Genomic DNA, 15,896 nt, shown 5'->3' on the forward strand with positions numbered 1-15,896 from the left:
TTGAGAAGATAAAAAAATAAAAATAAAATTAAAGAGTTATTTGCTTTAAAATTAATTTTAAAAAGTAATTTTGCTTGGAGAAAATAAGAACGATTATGTTGATTTAATTTAATTTTGTTATGAAATTAAATATATATCAATTAGTTAAAGAAAATTTAAACACTGTTTGGACAAAAATCTTTAGTAAAAAAATTTGTCCCCGTAAATTAAATGTAATTGGTTTCACTTATTTTTATATATAAAAAATGTTTACTCCAGTATTTTGTATTTTATATATCTATTCTGGTACGTTATGTTTATATTTCTCTTCATATTTTAATGAAATAATTTTCCCAATTTTTAATATTTTTTTCATACTTCCTATTTTAGTAAAATAAAATATTAAATGAATTATTTAAGTTTTTTTCGCAAAGTAAATCAATTATTTAAGTTTGGCAAGAGACATCCATAAAAAATACATTTAAATTAAAATAGCTATAATGAATTAATATAATCTTACCATAATAATTTAGATATTAACGCAATTTTGGATAAATTGTCTACTTTCTTTTATTAAAAAAAAAAATTCAACCATGTCTGTTAAATTTATATATCAAATTTATTTTAATAGTTTGACATATACAAATCAATGAATAAAAGAAAATTAAAATTTACCTTATGGAAGAAAATCTTGGATAATTTATTTAATTGATAAGATAATACATAAATAATTATTTGCCTACAAAATAATTTAAAACACTAGTTCTTCATGGAAAAATAATAATGTTAATTTAAATTTTTTATGTAAATATATATATATATATATATATATCAATTATTTATAATAAATTTTAATTTTAATTGAATTAAAATCTTTCATAAAAGGTTTATCCACATGAATTTAATGTAAAATTTTCAAATTATTTTTATAGAAAAAACGTTCAATCCTATGTGTTATATTGAATATATCTATTTTTTTCGGTAAGTATTTTTTTCATATATCTTATGTTTGTAAAATAAAATATTCAATAAATATTTTAAGTAGATAAAGAGAAAAAAAAATATAGTTAAATAAAAATCATTATTATAATAGAATTATATGATTTCATCATAATTATTTCAATATTAATGTAATTCAAGTAAATTGGTCATCTCTGTGAATTTAGTAAAAAAATTTACTTGCTTATATATATATATATATATATATATATATATATATATATATATATATATATATATATATATATATATATATATATATATATATATATATATATATATATATATATATCCCTATGTGTTATATTTTAAGGACAACTATTTTTTAGATGAATATATCATATTAGAGAAAAAAAGCAACTATATTTTTTTACGTTATATTTTAATTTGAATAAAAAGAGACATAAGATGAGAAAATAATTTTAACTTACTTATGAAAGTAATAAAAAAAAATAATACGATTATAAAAAAATGGGCACCTTTTAGCTCTATGCCTAGGGCCGAATATATATATATATATATATATATATATATATATATATATATATATATATATATATATATAATATGTGTGTGGGCAAGGTGAATATTTACTCTATTCATTTATATAGGGTCTGATTAGACTTTGTCATCTCTACTTGTATTCTTTAATTAAGTGATTTATGGTTGTAATTCTAACATTGGGTATGGAATAAATCATGTTGAAAAGAAAATATCAACCTTTTAGTATGCGCTCATGGTTCCTGACGAAGATTAGTCATTACTTCCAGCGACAAATATTCTGTACCAAAAAAAACATGACAACAAATTGAAGACCACGTTATCTTAAAATAATGTGACACCATTTTGAAGGATATATCGTCTTAAGATCACATGGAACATAAATTAATATGAAGAATTCATCATCCTTTGATAAGTTAACCAATTGATAGTTAGTACAAAGACCTTTCCATTATTGTGTGGGGTTAGGGTTTCATTTTGGCTTTAGCTAGTTGATTTTGTATGTTTTAATTCGCTTATCTTTTTTATGTTATCTGATGTTGAAATACTATATTATGATGATATTCTCGAGGGAGCAATGGATGCATCAATACTCTTGGAGATGTTTAGCATTGTGTTCCTCCTTACCATCAATGGAAGTGACAGAGTTGGATGCACATTAGTCAAAGAGGCAGGCCAAGTTTGTTTTGATGGTTATTTGGTGACGATGTACTTACCTCCAGACATTATCAAATCTTTGGAGTCAGTTATTGAACATGTTCCTTACAATGAGTTTGTGGGACCCCTACATGTTGATCTCCCCTTCACCCTTGGCCTACTCGATGTATGGGGAATGCGAGGGTTATTGTACAATGTTCCATGTTGAGACTCATGCACACCAATATGGACACAATGATAAGGAGGCATCAAGTTCTTAGGATGTAACTTTTAATTTTCTTAAGATAACTATTATTTTATAAGAGTATTGTTTTAAGGGGTTAATACAACTAACATAAAACAAAGTCTCCTTCATGATATTAGTGTATCATCTCAATCTTAACCATTGCCAAAGGAAGAATAGAAGGAAGAGTCAAGAAAGTAAAACCTTACTTTCTTCATCTCTCAAACAAATCAATCACACCAAAAATTTTGTAAAATCTTCGTCATGAAAAAATGTATATATACATTATTCCTTAATAATGATGAGAATCAATTATTTCAACATCTTATTTAATTTTACATCATTGATATTCTTAGAAAAACAATACTTTTTTTTTTCTTATTAGTGTAAGTTAGACGCGGCCCATTTGGCCATTTCAATGCTGCTTCACGTGATACCTCAGTTTAGAGTCATAATCATGATTGTTAAGTAAATTACGGCAACAAAGTGTTAAAATATTATCTAATGGGTTCAGATTTCTGTGTATGGTACCCTATATTCTTATTGTCGCAAGTTATACGCTACCCATCTGAGGAATTTTTAACCCAAACTTACAAAAAATATATAATATATACATAAATATACATGTGCATTTATTATAAACAGAAACATTCATATTTACTATTTACAATATAAATTCGGAAATTCGGATTAGAGGAATTCAAATTTATGTGATAAAAAAATTTGCAAAATCAAGTTAAGAATTCGGGTCCTCCCAACCTGAATTCTTAACTGTTTTATTTAAGAAAAAATAATTTTTTTAAAAAAGATAATGAAATAATATAAATAAAGGAATTAATTTAAAATAATAAAATTAAAAATATAATTAAGGAAAAATTAATTTTAAGTAATATTTTAACATATGTATTTGTACATAATAATAATTTATTTTATATAATTAAAATTATAATACATAAATATTTTTATTATAAAATTATAATATAATGAAAGTCTGAGATAAAAAGATATTATAAAATAAATTATCTTTTATATTTATGTATTGTGATATAAAATTATTTTTAACTATTAATGATTTATTTAAAAAGCAACTAGAAATAAAAATGAAAATAATATATTAAAGAACATAAGAAATTGAGAATATTCCTAAAAACACTCTAGTTAAAAAAAAAATAGCTAAAAACACTTCGGTTGAATAATTTTTTCTAAAAATACTCGCGTCTCAGATATTTTTTTAATTTATATATATACAAAGTGATTTATAACATACACATGTTAAAATACTACTTAAAATTAATTTGTCTTTATTTATATTTTCTAATTTTATTACTTTGAAATAATTCTCTTTATTTATATTATTTTATTATCTTTTAAAAATTATTTTTTCTTTAAAAAAACAGTTAAGAATTCAGATTGAAAGGCCGAATTCTTAACTTGATTTTATAAAAATTTAAAAAATCATAGTGTAAATTTGGATCTCTCAATTCAAATATATACTATAAACAATAAACATTTAGGTTAATAATAAATGCACATGTATGTTGATTTATATATTATATTTTTTTATGTTTGCGTTAAAAATTCCCCATCTGAGTGCTACTCGTTGATAGCTCCACGTGAAAACTCAATTTAGAGTCATAATCAAGTTTCAGAATTAATTAAGGATTAAAATTGAATTTTGAAGAAAGAAAAGCAAGATATGTTTGAAGAAGGATAATGCATTGACCAAAGAAATAAAGCACAAACCCACAATGCACTTGGCATGTCAAAAAACGAATGGTGATCATGAGCAGCGAGAAAGCTAAAGTTTATTTTGGAAGATAAATCTGACACGTTACAACTTTGGAAGCTTATTTTTGCATTTCAAGAATTGGAGAGGGTTATAAGTTAAGTTAAGGCTTGAGTGTGTCAGATATTTTTTTTCGTTTGTATTTTGTTACGTCAATAATTTTTTTCTTATATAGTTGTACATTTTAGACTTTGACCTGATACACAGTATAAATTTCAAATTTTCAATAATAGAGAACTAGGATTCTAAACTGCACTTGAAGTCTTGTGTATTTCCCCGTCCTTTTCAAAAGAGTAGGACAACACTTGTCACTTACCCTCTTTTTTCAGAGGAAAGAAATAAAAGTATATTTTTTAAATATGAATAAGAAAATAAAAAATATATTTAATTAAAAATTAAATATTTATCTCAGAATATTTTAAAGAAACTACTTATCTCTCTTTTATTTTATTTTGCAATCAAATATAAATACATTACGTATTATTTCTGTTTTTTTTCACTAATTTCATTTTTCTTTCTCTTTAGTGTTCACTCTATATGTTGGACTAGCTAGGATCACATACAGTTTGGAAAAAAAAAAGTATGGTCCAGCAATTTCTTATAACGGATGCATATAATGTTAAGGAAAATTAACGGCAAACGTAAGGGCGTTGTTAGGTGCACCCAGCAATTCAATGAACTATCAAAAATACCCTTCGTTTAAAAAACAAAAGTTAATATATTTTAAAAAAAAAAACTTTTCTTCTTCCGCGCTTCTTCTCCATCTGTGCACCCAACAATCTCCCTCCCTTCGTCTTCTTCATTCGTCTTCTTCCATTCTTCCTTCGCGCAAGCTTTGTTGGTCATTTGCTTCTCCATTTTGGTTCCCTTCTTCTCCTCCACAGGCTTTCATTCTCACCGGCGTTCGTTCTCCATTTTGGTTCCCTTCTTCGCCTGTGCACCCCATTGGCTTTCTTTGAGCGTTTCTTCCACCATCCAGGTTAGTGTTCTAACCTCGTCTCTGTTTGAATCGCGTAAATGGTCGTAGGATAGACGACATTAGTGATGTTTGGTGCTTGAGGTTGAAGACGAAGGTTCTTCCGTGAGAAGAACCTTCTTCCGCGCGTGTGAAAGTGGACGTTGGGTATTGTAGCGGAAGAAGGTGTTCTTCCGCGGGCTCCTGCGGAAGAAAGGTGAAAAGGTTCTTCTGTGGGTTCCAGCGGAAGAAGATTCTTCCGCTTGATCCAGCGGAAGAAGCTTCTGCAGGTTCTTCCACGGGCGCCAGCGAAAGAACGTTGTCTTCCGTGGATCCAGCGGAAGAAGCTTCTGCAGGTTCTTCCGCGGGAGCCAGCGGAAGAACATTGTCTTCCGCGGATCCCGTGGAAGAACCTGCGGAACCTTCTTCCGCAGGCTACATTATCTGCTCGCGGAAGAACCTGCGGAACCTTCTTCCGCAGGGTACATGTCCTTCTCGCGGAAGAACCTGCGGAACCTTCTTCCGCAGGCTTCCTATCCTTCTCGCGGAAGAACCTGGGAAACTTCTTCTACGGACCATGTTTTGTTGTATATTGGTTTTTTTTTCTTGAAAATTATGTTTGCACCACCAATTTATTGATATTATTAGTTAGTTTTTTTATTTATTAGCTATTACAAAGTGTATATGGTATTTAAGTTACACAAACTCCCTAATTTTGTGTTATTTAGTTGCTATTAAAAATTGCATTTAGGACGTAAATTGAAATTATATTTAGTGTGATTTATATATGCATTAGGATGTCTAAATTGAATTGTTATTTGCTGTCATTTGGTTAGGATGTCTAAATGACTGTATACACTGCATAAATTATGTGAATTGTTATGTGGAACACAAAATGAAAGAGCAAAATTAAATTGGTTATCCAATTCCTTTTCACAGGAAATATGACAATATAGTGAGGAACCTCAGCTACAATTAAAATCCATAACTGCCAAATATGGTTCTGCTATTGTTTAACAGAAGCTAATGTAGCTCTATCAACAGCTAACTATCCACTCCATGTATGGTTTGGGAAGTATTTCGGACAACACCAAGATGATAAGGATATATTTGTTGATAAAGCCTACGTGTCTATTTCTGACCATTAAATCCCTTCCTTGACAAGGATGAAAAGCTCTTATTGAAAGAATAATAGACAACTAGGACAAATTAAATGACACATGTGAGCTATGTATCTAGCCCTTCCTAGTAAGAACAAATGCTTTGTTCGGGTGCTTACTCTTTTCTCCATACCTTACCATATGAACTAGAATATTCTAATACTTTCATTGTAACTAAGATTCATGTGATCGAGGAGCATTTAAAAGAACATGTTGTGCTATGCCTGTTACGGGACAGAGATCGAGCATGACACGAGTCTAGCTAGTAGCATCATGCGTTATTAGAAGATAATATTGTAAAATACAACATAAATAGCTAGTTAACAAATTGAACACGAAATCTTGGAGCACCTTGATCCCTCTAATCACAACTAATGTTCACTTATTATTTGATGTGTTGAGAATTTTGAATACAAAATGATGCACTTGGTGATTACAAATCCAAGCACCCACATGGATCCGCAAGCCTTGTGCCCTTTTTGAACATTTTTCCATACTCTTATTCTTATTACTCTCTATTTTTATAAATTCTCAATTCACAATCAATCAAAGTGTTTGACTCCACATGAATCTAATTCAAAAAATCCACCCCTAAGTAATTTGAGTTTCACAACTCATGGCGTCCAATCCAAGTTAGTCCTTTTGGTGGACACAAGCCCACTAAATCGTAGCCACAAAAGAGAACAATTTGATGTTGGTATAAACCTAATTGACATGAATAAGATCAAGTGCCTCATCATTCTCTGAGGTCACTATTCACATTCTTTTGTTCTTGGACAAGCATGTTACCATACTCCAAGAGCTTGCTCAAAGTCATCTTAGCCAGATCAAAGGTTGGAGGTCCAATGAAGTCATCACCAAGTTCACAAGCTTCTTCCCAATGAAGTCAACACCAACAACAGAAATCCACTTCCTCACCTCATCATCATATACTCTAGCCCTGAGTGCACCAAAGAAATCTATCATAAATTGCATACCATTAGTCTTATTGTAATGTAAGGACATCTAAGAGCTAAATGACACCTAGAGAAAAGTGTTATTTAGTTGCTATTAAAAATTGCATTTATATGTAAATTGAATTATATTTGGTGTGATTTATATATGCATTTGTTATATATGCATTTGTATGTCAATTATTTGGATAAATTATGTTGAACTAAATATATAATCTGTGGATTTCGCTAAATTATGTGGATTAGTTAGGATTTCAAAGCTTTGTTACAAATTATTTGAATGTTTAATTTGACGAATAAAAGTAAATGTTCTTCATGATTTCAGATCATGGTTAGAACACGAGGTCTAGGTCGTGTGTTAGGCATAGGTAGAGGCAGAGACATTAGTGAGGATGTGCCTGAGGCTGATGTTCCTCGGCGTCGTAGGCCCACTGCCTCAGCACGTAGGCAATGGGTTCTTGTTCCTGTGCCTGAGGACGTTACCCAGAGAGTCGAGGATGCTCCTCAATTTCTTGAGGATGTGCCTCATGTGTCTGATGGTAGCCCAGAGATGATAGGCGTCGCCAGTGGTGTTGAGACAGATCGAGTGGCTAGTGATGGGAGCTTGGGGGCACCTGCTGATCATGAGGGGTTCCCCGGTGGGCCACGCGATCCATCTATTTTGATAGGATTTGCTGATCATGTGGCACACAGCATATGGAGTGGACAGGTACGTACTTTTTTTATTCCAGTAACTAGAAAAAAATGTCTCGTAGTTTCTTTTATTTTGAAATACACAAATTTATAAACTGTTATTCAATTTAGGAATGACCCGATCTCAAGCTGGTCTCCCATGGTAGGAAAGTAGATAAATTTGGGAGACCGGCTGCTGAGATCAAAGGTATGATTACGGCCACCGAATTGGATCCACTGATCAGGTGTTCTGTAATCACCACTGATCCTAGACTTATATCCGCCTTTGTTAAGAGGTGGCATAGGGAGACGAGCAGCTTCCACCTCCCAGTAGGGGAGGTGACGATGTTTCGTCACTCCTGCACATTCCGATTACTGGCGCGCTGCATTCATTCGAGCCGCTGGTTACATCTAACGCAGTGGCCCTGTTGACGGAGCTACTTGAGGTCACCCCAAACGAGGCTACAGCTGAGACACGTCAGGCAGGTGGGCCTCATGTTTGGTTGTCCTGGCTTCGGGACATGTACCAGAGTAGATGTCAGGCCAGGCAGTGGGTTGCTGCAGCTCGGACGTACCTCCTTCATTTGGTTGGTTGCACTCTTTTCGCTAACAAGAGTGCAACTCAAGTCCATGTTGTGCACCTGCAGGCATTCAGGGACCTGGGCCAGGCAGGGGCATTCTCTTAGGGAGCGGCCGCTTTGGTCCACTTGTACGATCAACTTAATGAGGCGTCGCAGGCCCCTACACTACAGATGGCCGGTTACATTTCATTACTTCAGGTGAGTATCGCTGCTTGTAATTTAAATTAAAGTAAAATTCAATTCATGTTTGTTTTTTTATGTTGACTTTGTGTTTGTAGTGCTAGATTTACGAGCACTTTCCATCGGTCCATCGGTGTGTCGTTGATGATGGTTATGCTGAGGCTAGCCCACGTGCTTGTAGGTGGCTTACGGGTAAGGCCCAGATGATGGGGATTAAGGGAGCCCCATAAAGAGCACGTATTGATGCCCTGATAGTGACCGACGTCTGTTGAATGCTGTATGCTGAGCATCGGGGAGTTCGGGGCTATGAGTTAATCTCCTTGTACACGGGGCAAGTTAGATGGGGTCAGATCATCGTCTACATTTGATCAGAGAGGGTGGTTCGGCAGTTTGGGTACATTCAGACCGTTCCTCCGCCACCGGTTCGTGATTCGTTGACAGGTACTGATATAGACGACTGGTGGGTACACTTTTCAGATCATGTGGTGCCTACAGGGGAGCTCTGTGTAGTTCCTGGGCAGGTGGTCCCAGACAACATGGAGTGGTTTTTTCAGATTTCGCACCCTTTTGTGACACCGACGGAGGAGATTGTTGAGCCGAGACCTGCGCCTCCCCCTCCCCCTCATGATGATGACTTCGTTGAGCCACCTGTCCCCGAGGTTCCAATCGCGTTGGATCTCCCTACGCATTCTATGGTAAGCATAACTTGTGTAGTTTTTGTTAATTTAATTATTTTTTATAAATTCATACTGACTTGTTATTTTCACTGATACAGGTTGATTGCACAGGATGTGTAAGGATTGCTGAGCATTTGGAGCGGGTCATCAACCTCAGGATGGTGAATGAAGGGACTGACTTATATGATATCATGGATCTTTGTCTGAGGATAGCTAGAGGTGACGACCCAGATGACAGTCTTAGGCCGCGGCAGAGACGCCGCATAAATTAGGATTTATCTTTTTTATTGTATTTGTTTATGTATTTAAATTTTAGTATTTCTTTTTGTATTTGTTAAAACACATTGACTTAGATAATGTATCTATTTCTTTATGTATTTAAATTATCCTTTTACTTAAATTGTTAATTTTAGTATTTGTTTATGTATGTGATAAATATATGCTTTCAAATTTAAATAAATGGGTAAAAATAAGTTAGAAATTTTAAAAAATAATTTACAAATTTTAAAAAATAAGTTAGAAATTTCAAAAAAAAATAAGTTAAAAATTTTAAAAAATAAGTTAGACATTTTAAAAAAATAAGTTAGAAATTTAAAAAAAATAAGTTAGACATTTTAAAAAAATAAGTTACAAATTTTTAAAAAATAAGTTAGAAATTTAAAAAAATAAGTTAGACATTTTAAAAAAATAAGTTAGAAATTTCAAAAAATAAGTTAGACATTTTAAAAAATAAGTTAGACATTTTAAAAAAATAAGTTAGACATTTGAAAAAAATTAGTCAGAAATATCAAAAAATAAATTAGAAATTTTAAAAAAATAAGTTAGAAATTTTAATTAAATGTAATTGATTGGACAAAATAAGTTAGAAATTTTAATTTATACTAAAAATTATTATATAATTTAAACAACAATTATTTAATTTAGAATTATTTGGCAATTATATAATTTAAGTATATATAGTGTGAAAGGCATAAAAATTGATTTTGGTTCTGTTATTCCTTTTCAATTGCTTGTAATGCAATGGATAAAAGTACTGTTTGCACCTTTTTTTCTCTTTGTAACTCCTTATAAACCTTTTTGATAAAAGTTGATTTTGGTTTTGTTATTCCTTTTTGATACATACTACACATTAGAAACGGGTCACAAACATAACAAATTGACACACTAACACATATTACATCGACTAGAACATCATGGACACAAATTTAATTTGCACGAAACAGCCTAACATTTAACTAGCATTCAATCATGCAAGGACGTAATCACATCATCCTCATTTTCCATAACCACTTTACTAAAGAGAGCCAAAATTTCTATTGGCACAAATTGTTTCCAGTAATTGGACTCTACCAGCACCTTTAGCACGTCGTCGTCACATTTCAATTCAATAATTTCAAATTCTAAAACTTTCTCAGAATACTCCAAATGACTAGGTTGTCGATAAAACAAACGTCTTACAACTTGGGATTCGTGAATCCCATGAGGAGGATTCCCTTTAGGTGATACTTGCTTGATCAAATCCTTCAGTTGATATATGCTACATCCTTTTGGAATATCAAATTTTTTCAGATTTATTCTGGTGAACGCGTAACCCACAAAGTTGTTTTGGCGTGGCATGTTCCACCTTCCGTTGTAATACAGAACCGCATCATGCGTAGGGATGCTGGGGCGTTCAAGTGAGTTTAAAATTGCATCTGTTGTTCTACTAACGGTACATAACAACTCAATCGGTCCAACAAATGAAAATTGATCATTATACATTAACATGGTGTTCACATCCATGTCATTTTTCAATTGCATACTTTCAAAGTGAATGTTGTTACCTGTATCTTCCACTGGTCGCCGGTAATGAATTTCATCCACAACTTGATTGTTGTTTAGTTGAAGGGTGTTGTGTATTCTGCTTTTGAGAGTTGAAAAATCGCATAGGTTTGGTACTCGCATGGGCACTGGACTATAACTTTGAAAATAAACCCCACACTCGTTGTGAATGACGGTTCCATTTGGAAAAATGAATGCCAACCTCAAGTTCACGATCGTTTGAGACGAAGTCTCTCCTAAGAATGTCATTGTTTATCGAAAATTAATTTGACAAACTCTGAATACCAGTTGATGTTGAGTACCATGGACATCCCCATCTGTCATTTACATAGATGGCCCAAACAGGCACGTGGCTTCACTATTACCAGACCCATGACTATTTTACATTTTGAAGCGTAAAACTAAAGCAACCTCCTGTCACATCGTTCACTGTCGTGTCGTGTCATGTCAGTAACCTTGCGTGGAAGAGTCAGCAGAGGTAAGATACAACGAGCCTACAATGGAAGGACCAGAACTCAAAAAACTTGGTTTTGGGCCATGTAAACTTGCCTAAGTACCCCTGTTCGGGGTTTTTTTTAAATTATCTGGGGGTCGCGTTAGACTCTCCAAAGGTGTGTCATGTTTGCACGTCAACGAATCCAAAAAAAATAACATGAGAGACCGATTCATTCGAACAGGGCCTGCAACGGAAGGCCCAAAACTCAAAAAACTTGGTTTCGGGCCATGTAAACTTGCCTAAGTACCCCTGTTCGGAGTTTTTTAAAAATTATCTGGGAAAGGTGTGAGACTCTCCAAAGGTGGCCTGTGTCATGTTTGCACGTCAACGAATCCAAAAATAATAACAATAGAGACTGGTTCATTCGAACAGGTCCTGCAACGGAAGGCCCAAAACTCAAAAAAGTTGGTTTCGGGTCATGTAAACTTGCCTAAGTACCCCTGTTCGGGTTTTTTTTTAAATTATCTGGGAAAGGCGTGAGAGTCTCCATAGGTGGCCTGTCTCATGTTTGCACGTCAAAGAATCCAAAAAAAATAACATTAGAGACCGGTTCATTCGAACAGGGCCTACAACAGAAGGCCCAAAACTCAAAAAAGTTGGTTTCGGGCCAACATTCCCTCTTTAGGGACGACACGTGGGCTGCTACTCTGGCCCTTATCTGGCATGTCCATCCTTCTTGGCGCGGCATTTAATTCGTCGTCAGAAAAAACTGAAGGACACCTCGCTTGTTTCTCTTGCGACCGCCACCGGTCTTGTCATCGTCGAAGGCACCCTTGCGCTTGCCGGTAGAACCTTTTCCGGCGACCTCCTTGCCTTTTCCTTTGGCCTTGTTCGTCATTTCTACATAGAATGCAATGAGACCAATGCCAATTGCATGCTCAAAGTTAGAGAAATGGAGAGAGGAAGAAGTGTGTGAGTGGAGTGTGTGTAACTGTGAAGAACGAGGAGTTCAAAATTAATTTTATTGTAAAAAAATTGAGGAAAAATGTGACCGACACATATCATGCGGTGCGTAGAAGAATCGGCCAGTGGTCGACTTCTGAGAAGAAAAAATCATTTAACTAACACAAAATAATCTTAAAATTAAAAAAATATTTTAACTAATTAATCCACGGAAGAACCTTCTTCCGCGGACTCCAGCGGAAGAACCTTCTTCCGTTGACACTCGCTGAAGAAATTCTTCCACGGGATTCCACGGAAGGACCTTCTTCCATAATTCTTCTGCAGTTTGTCTCGCGGAAGAAGTTCTTCCGTGGGATTCTACAAAAGAAGGTTCTTCCGTAGTTGACATGACAACTGTGGAAGAAAGTTTTTCTGTGGAATCCCGCGAAAGAACTTCTTTCGAGAGTGTCAACAGAAGAGCGTTGTTTTTAAAGAACAAAAACGCTTAAGGGCATTTTTAGGATTTTGAAAATTTGTTGGGTGTCCCTAGCAAATCCACAAACCTAAAGGAAGCATGGGTGGAATAAAGAAATAGATAAAAAAAATCTTGTAGTTGATTATATTGTAGAATTGTAATCCCTGTATATATTTTCCTTTCTTTTGCTACACTATATGATTTTAATTTCCAAAATAGTGCTGATTTTTATTATTTTTATCTCTATCTTTTGTCATATATCTTATCATCAATTATATTAAATATTTATTTTTCTTCTCTATTAATTTCTTGGTGTGTTTACATCAATAGAGGTATCTGTGGATTTTTTCCTATCCAGAAGCACAAACGTTTACGACAACATTGTTGACCAATCTATGGAAGACACTGTTAACATATTTTTTCTAAATATATCATAAATATTATATTTAATTAAAAATAAATAATAAACTTTAATATATTATTTAACAAAATATTCCATTAATCAACATAAAATTGATGTATTTAAATAAAACTAGACTCATATCTTTTTTAAATAAGATCTTAAATTTAAATTCAAACATTATGATATAACACTGTTCATAAAAATATATTAATATAACACTAAATTCATCGACAGTACTACTATAAACATATTTTTCTATTATTAATTAATTAAAACTTACGTTTCTCCTGCACCTTTCTTACTTAAACTCATATTACTCTTAAGTTTATAAGCTGTATAATATAATAAGCCGATATTAAAGATAACATTGACACCAACATGTAAATACCTGTAATCCAAAATATAAAATATAATAGACGTGTCGTGCTGATGTCGAATCCTGATACGAACTTGTGTCGGTTACGTAAAATGTGGGTGCTTCATAGTATATAAGACTTACTAGCTAGCCAGTTAGACAATACAAAGCCACACACAAACAAAACCCAAGCACATAGCTTATTGTTTCTCAAAATTTTGCTCCATGGAACTGCAAAAACCCACTCACGTGGCTCTTCTCTCGAGCCCTGGTCTGGGTCATCTTATCCCAACGATTGAGCTTGGGAAGCGCTTCGTTCTTAACCACAACTTCAAAGTCACTGTTCTCGCGGTTACTTCGCAAACCTCACGCGCCGAAACTCAGATTCTGAACTCAGCCCTCACACCCTCCCTTTGCAACGTCATCAACATCCCTTCACCAGACCTCACCGGCCTCATCCACCAAAACGACCGCATGCTCACGCGCCTCTGCGTCATGATGCGCCAAGCCCTACCCACCATTAAATCCATTCTTTCCGAAATTACCCCTCGCCCCTCAGCACTCATAGTTGACATATTCGGCACCGAGGCTATTCCAATAGGGAGGAAACTCAACATTCCAAACTACGTCTACGTGGCATCACAGGCTTGGTTCCTGTCGTTGCTCGTGTATTCTCCTATTCTCGATGAGAAAATAGAAGGGGAATACGTTGACCAAAAGGAAGCGTTGAAAATCCCGGGTTGCAACCCGGTTCGACCGGAGGACGTGGTGGACCAGATGCTGGACCGGAACGACAGAGAGTATAAAGAGTATCTTGGAGTAGGGAAGGGGATCCCGCAAAGCGACGGCATTTTGGTGAACACGTGGGAGGAGCTTCAACGTAAAGACCTTGAAGCGTTGAGGGAGGGAGGTTTGTTAAGTGAGGCACTGAATATGAACATTCCAGTATATGCTGTGGGACCTTTAGTGAGGGAACCGGAGTTAGAAACAAGCTCTGTGACTAAGTCGCTGCTGACGTGGCTCGATGAACAACCGAGCGAATCGGTGGTTTACGTGTCGTTTGGGAGCGGAGGAACGATGTCGTATGAGCAGATGACGGAATTGGCTTGGGGGCTGGAGTTGAGTGAGTGGAGATTTGTTTGGGTGGTGCGCGCGCCCATGGAAGGAACTGCGGACGCTGCGTTTTTCACTACTGGGAGTGACGGGGTTGATGAGGTGGCCAAGTATTTGCCAGAAGGGTTTGTATCGAGAACCCGCAAAGTGGGACTGTTGGTTCCGGAGTGGGCCCAACAGGTAACAATACTGAAGCATCGTTCTATTGGGGGTTTTCTTTCGCATTGTGGATGGGGTTCGACGCTTGAGAGCGTAACGAATGGTATTCCCTTGATCGCGTGGCCGCTGTACGCAGAGCAGAGGATGAACGCGACGTTGCTGGCGGAGGAGTTGGGCCTTGCGGTGAGGACCACGGTGTTGCCTACGAAGAAGGTTGTGCGTAGGGAAGAGATAGCGCGGATGGTGAGGGAGGTTCTTCAGGGTGATGAAAATGTGAAGAGCAATGACATAAGGGAGAGAGTGAAAGAGGTGCAACGAAGTGCAGTGAATGCTTTGTCGGAAGGTGGTTCGTCCTATGTTGCTCTCTCTCACGTGGCAAAAACAATTCAAGGATAAAAAGTACAAGTGTTGATATGTATCATTATAAGATTTTTTTTTATCTGGTTACAGCTTTTGCATCTCTCTCAAGGTGCTAGCTGATGAGTGATGAGATTCAACAGGCTTCATGTTCCAATGTTGTGTTTGGTTTAAAGAATAAAATAAATAAAAAATTAATTTAAAATAAACTATACGAAATGTGAATCTGACGACAAAAATGTAAACTTTTTCTTTATTATTATTTTCATTTTTTCTTTCAAACACATCCTAACCGTGCAATTCTTCCCGTTGGGATTATGATAGAGTATCCGATTTAACGATCCAATTAGCTAAGTAAATGTTGCTTTAATAATAGATTGGATGCTATGCCTAATCAATTTGCGACAAAATATGAGACGCGGAAGAATTGATGCATGTTTGATGAGACATTCAGTGTGGAAAATTTGGTGCTTGCTAGTTGTTACAACATTCTTTAGCAGTAATTGTCTTTG

The 15,896-nt window shown here is 34.7% G+C and overlaps 2 protein-coding genes across 2 annotated transcripts; both read left to right on the top strand.

Moving 5' to 3' along the window:
- The first annotated feature begins 8,637 nt into the window (after positions 1-8,637).
- On the top strand, positions 8,638-9,595 carry LOC114416160. Its single transcript, XM_028381030.1, has 4 exons — positions 8,638-8,664; positions 8,751-8,838; positions 9,019-9,341; positions 9,422-9,595. Exons 1-4 carry the CDS (start codon positions 8,638-8,640, stop codon positions 9,593-9,595), a joined length of 612 nt encoding a protein of 203 aa, XP_028236831.1.
- A 4,304-nt stretch (positions 9,596-13,899) lies between these two features.
- Positions 13,900-15,596, top strand: LOC114416852 (anthocyanidin 3-O-glucosyltransferase 5-like). The gene has a single exon (XM_028381887.1). The coding sequence runs from the start codon at positions 13,981-13,983 to the stop codon at positions 15,421-15,423; it is 1,443 nt and encodes a 480-aa protein (XP_028237688.1). The 5' UTR covers positions 13,900-13,980; the 3' UTR covers positions 15,424-15,596.
- The last annotated feature ends 300 nt before the right edge of the window (positions 15,597-15,896 follow it).

This window comes from Glycine soja, chromosome 6, assembly GCF_004193775.1.
Source record: "Glycine soja cultivar W05 chromosome 6, ASM419377v2, whole genome shotgun sequence".
Classification (NCBI taxonomy): Eukaryota; Viridiplantae; Streptophyta; class Magnoliopsida; order Fabales; family Fabaceae; genus Glycine; species Glycine soja.

Bases quoted from the DNA above. Each gene is read 5' to 3' on its own strand.
- LOC114416160 (XM_028381030.1), top strand. From the start codon at position 8,638: ATGGCCGGTTACATTTCATTACTTCAG. The intron at 8,839-9,018 runs GTAAGGCCCAGA...ACATTTGATCAG, and splicing joins TGCTTGTAGGTGGCTTACGG to AGAGGGTGGTTCGGCAGTTT. The intron at 9,342-9,421 runs GTAAGCATAACT...TCACTGATACAG, and splicing joins ATCTCCCTACGCATTCTATG to GTTGATTGCACAGGATGTGT.
- LOC114416852 (XM_028381887.1), top strand. From the start codon at position 13,981: ATGGAACTGCAAAAACCCACTCACGTGGCTCTTCTCTCGAGCCCTGGT.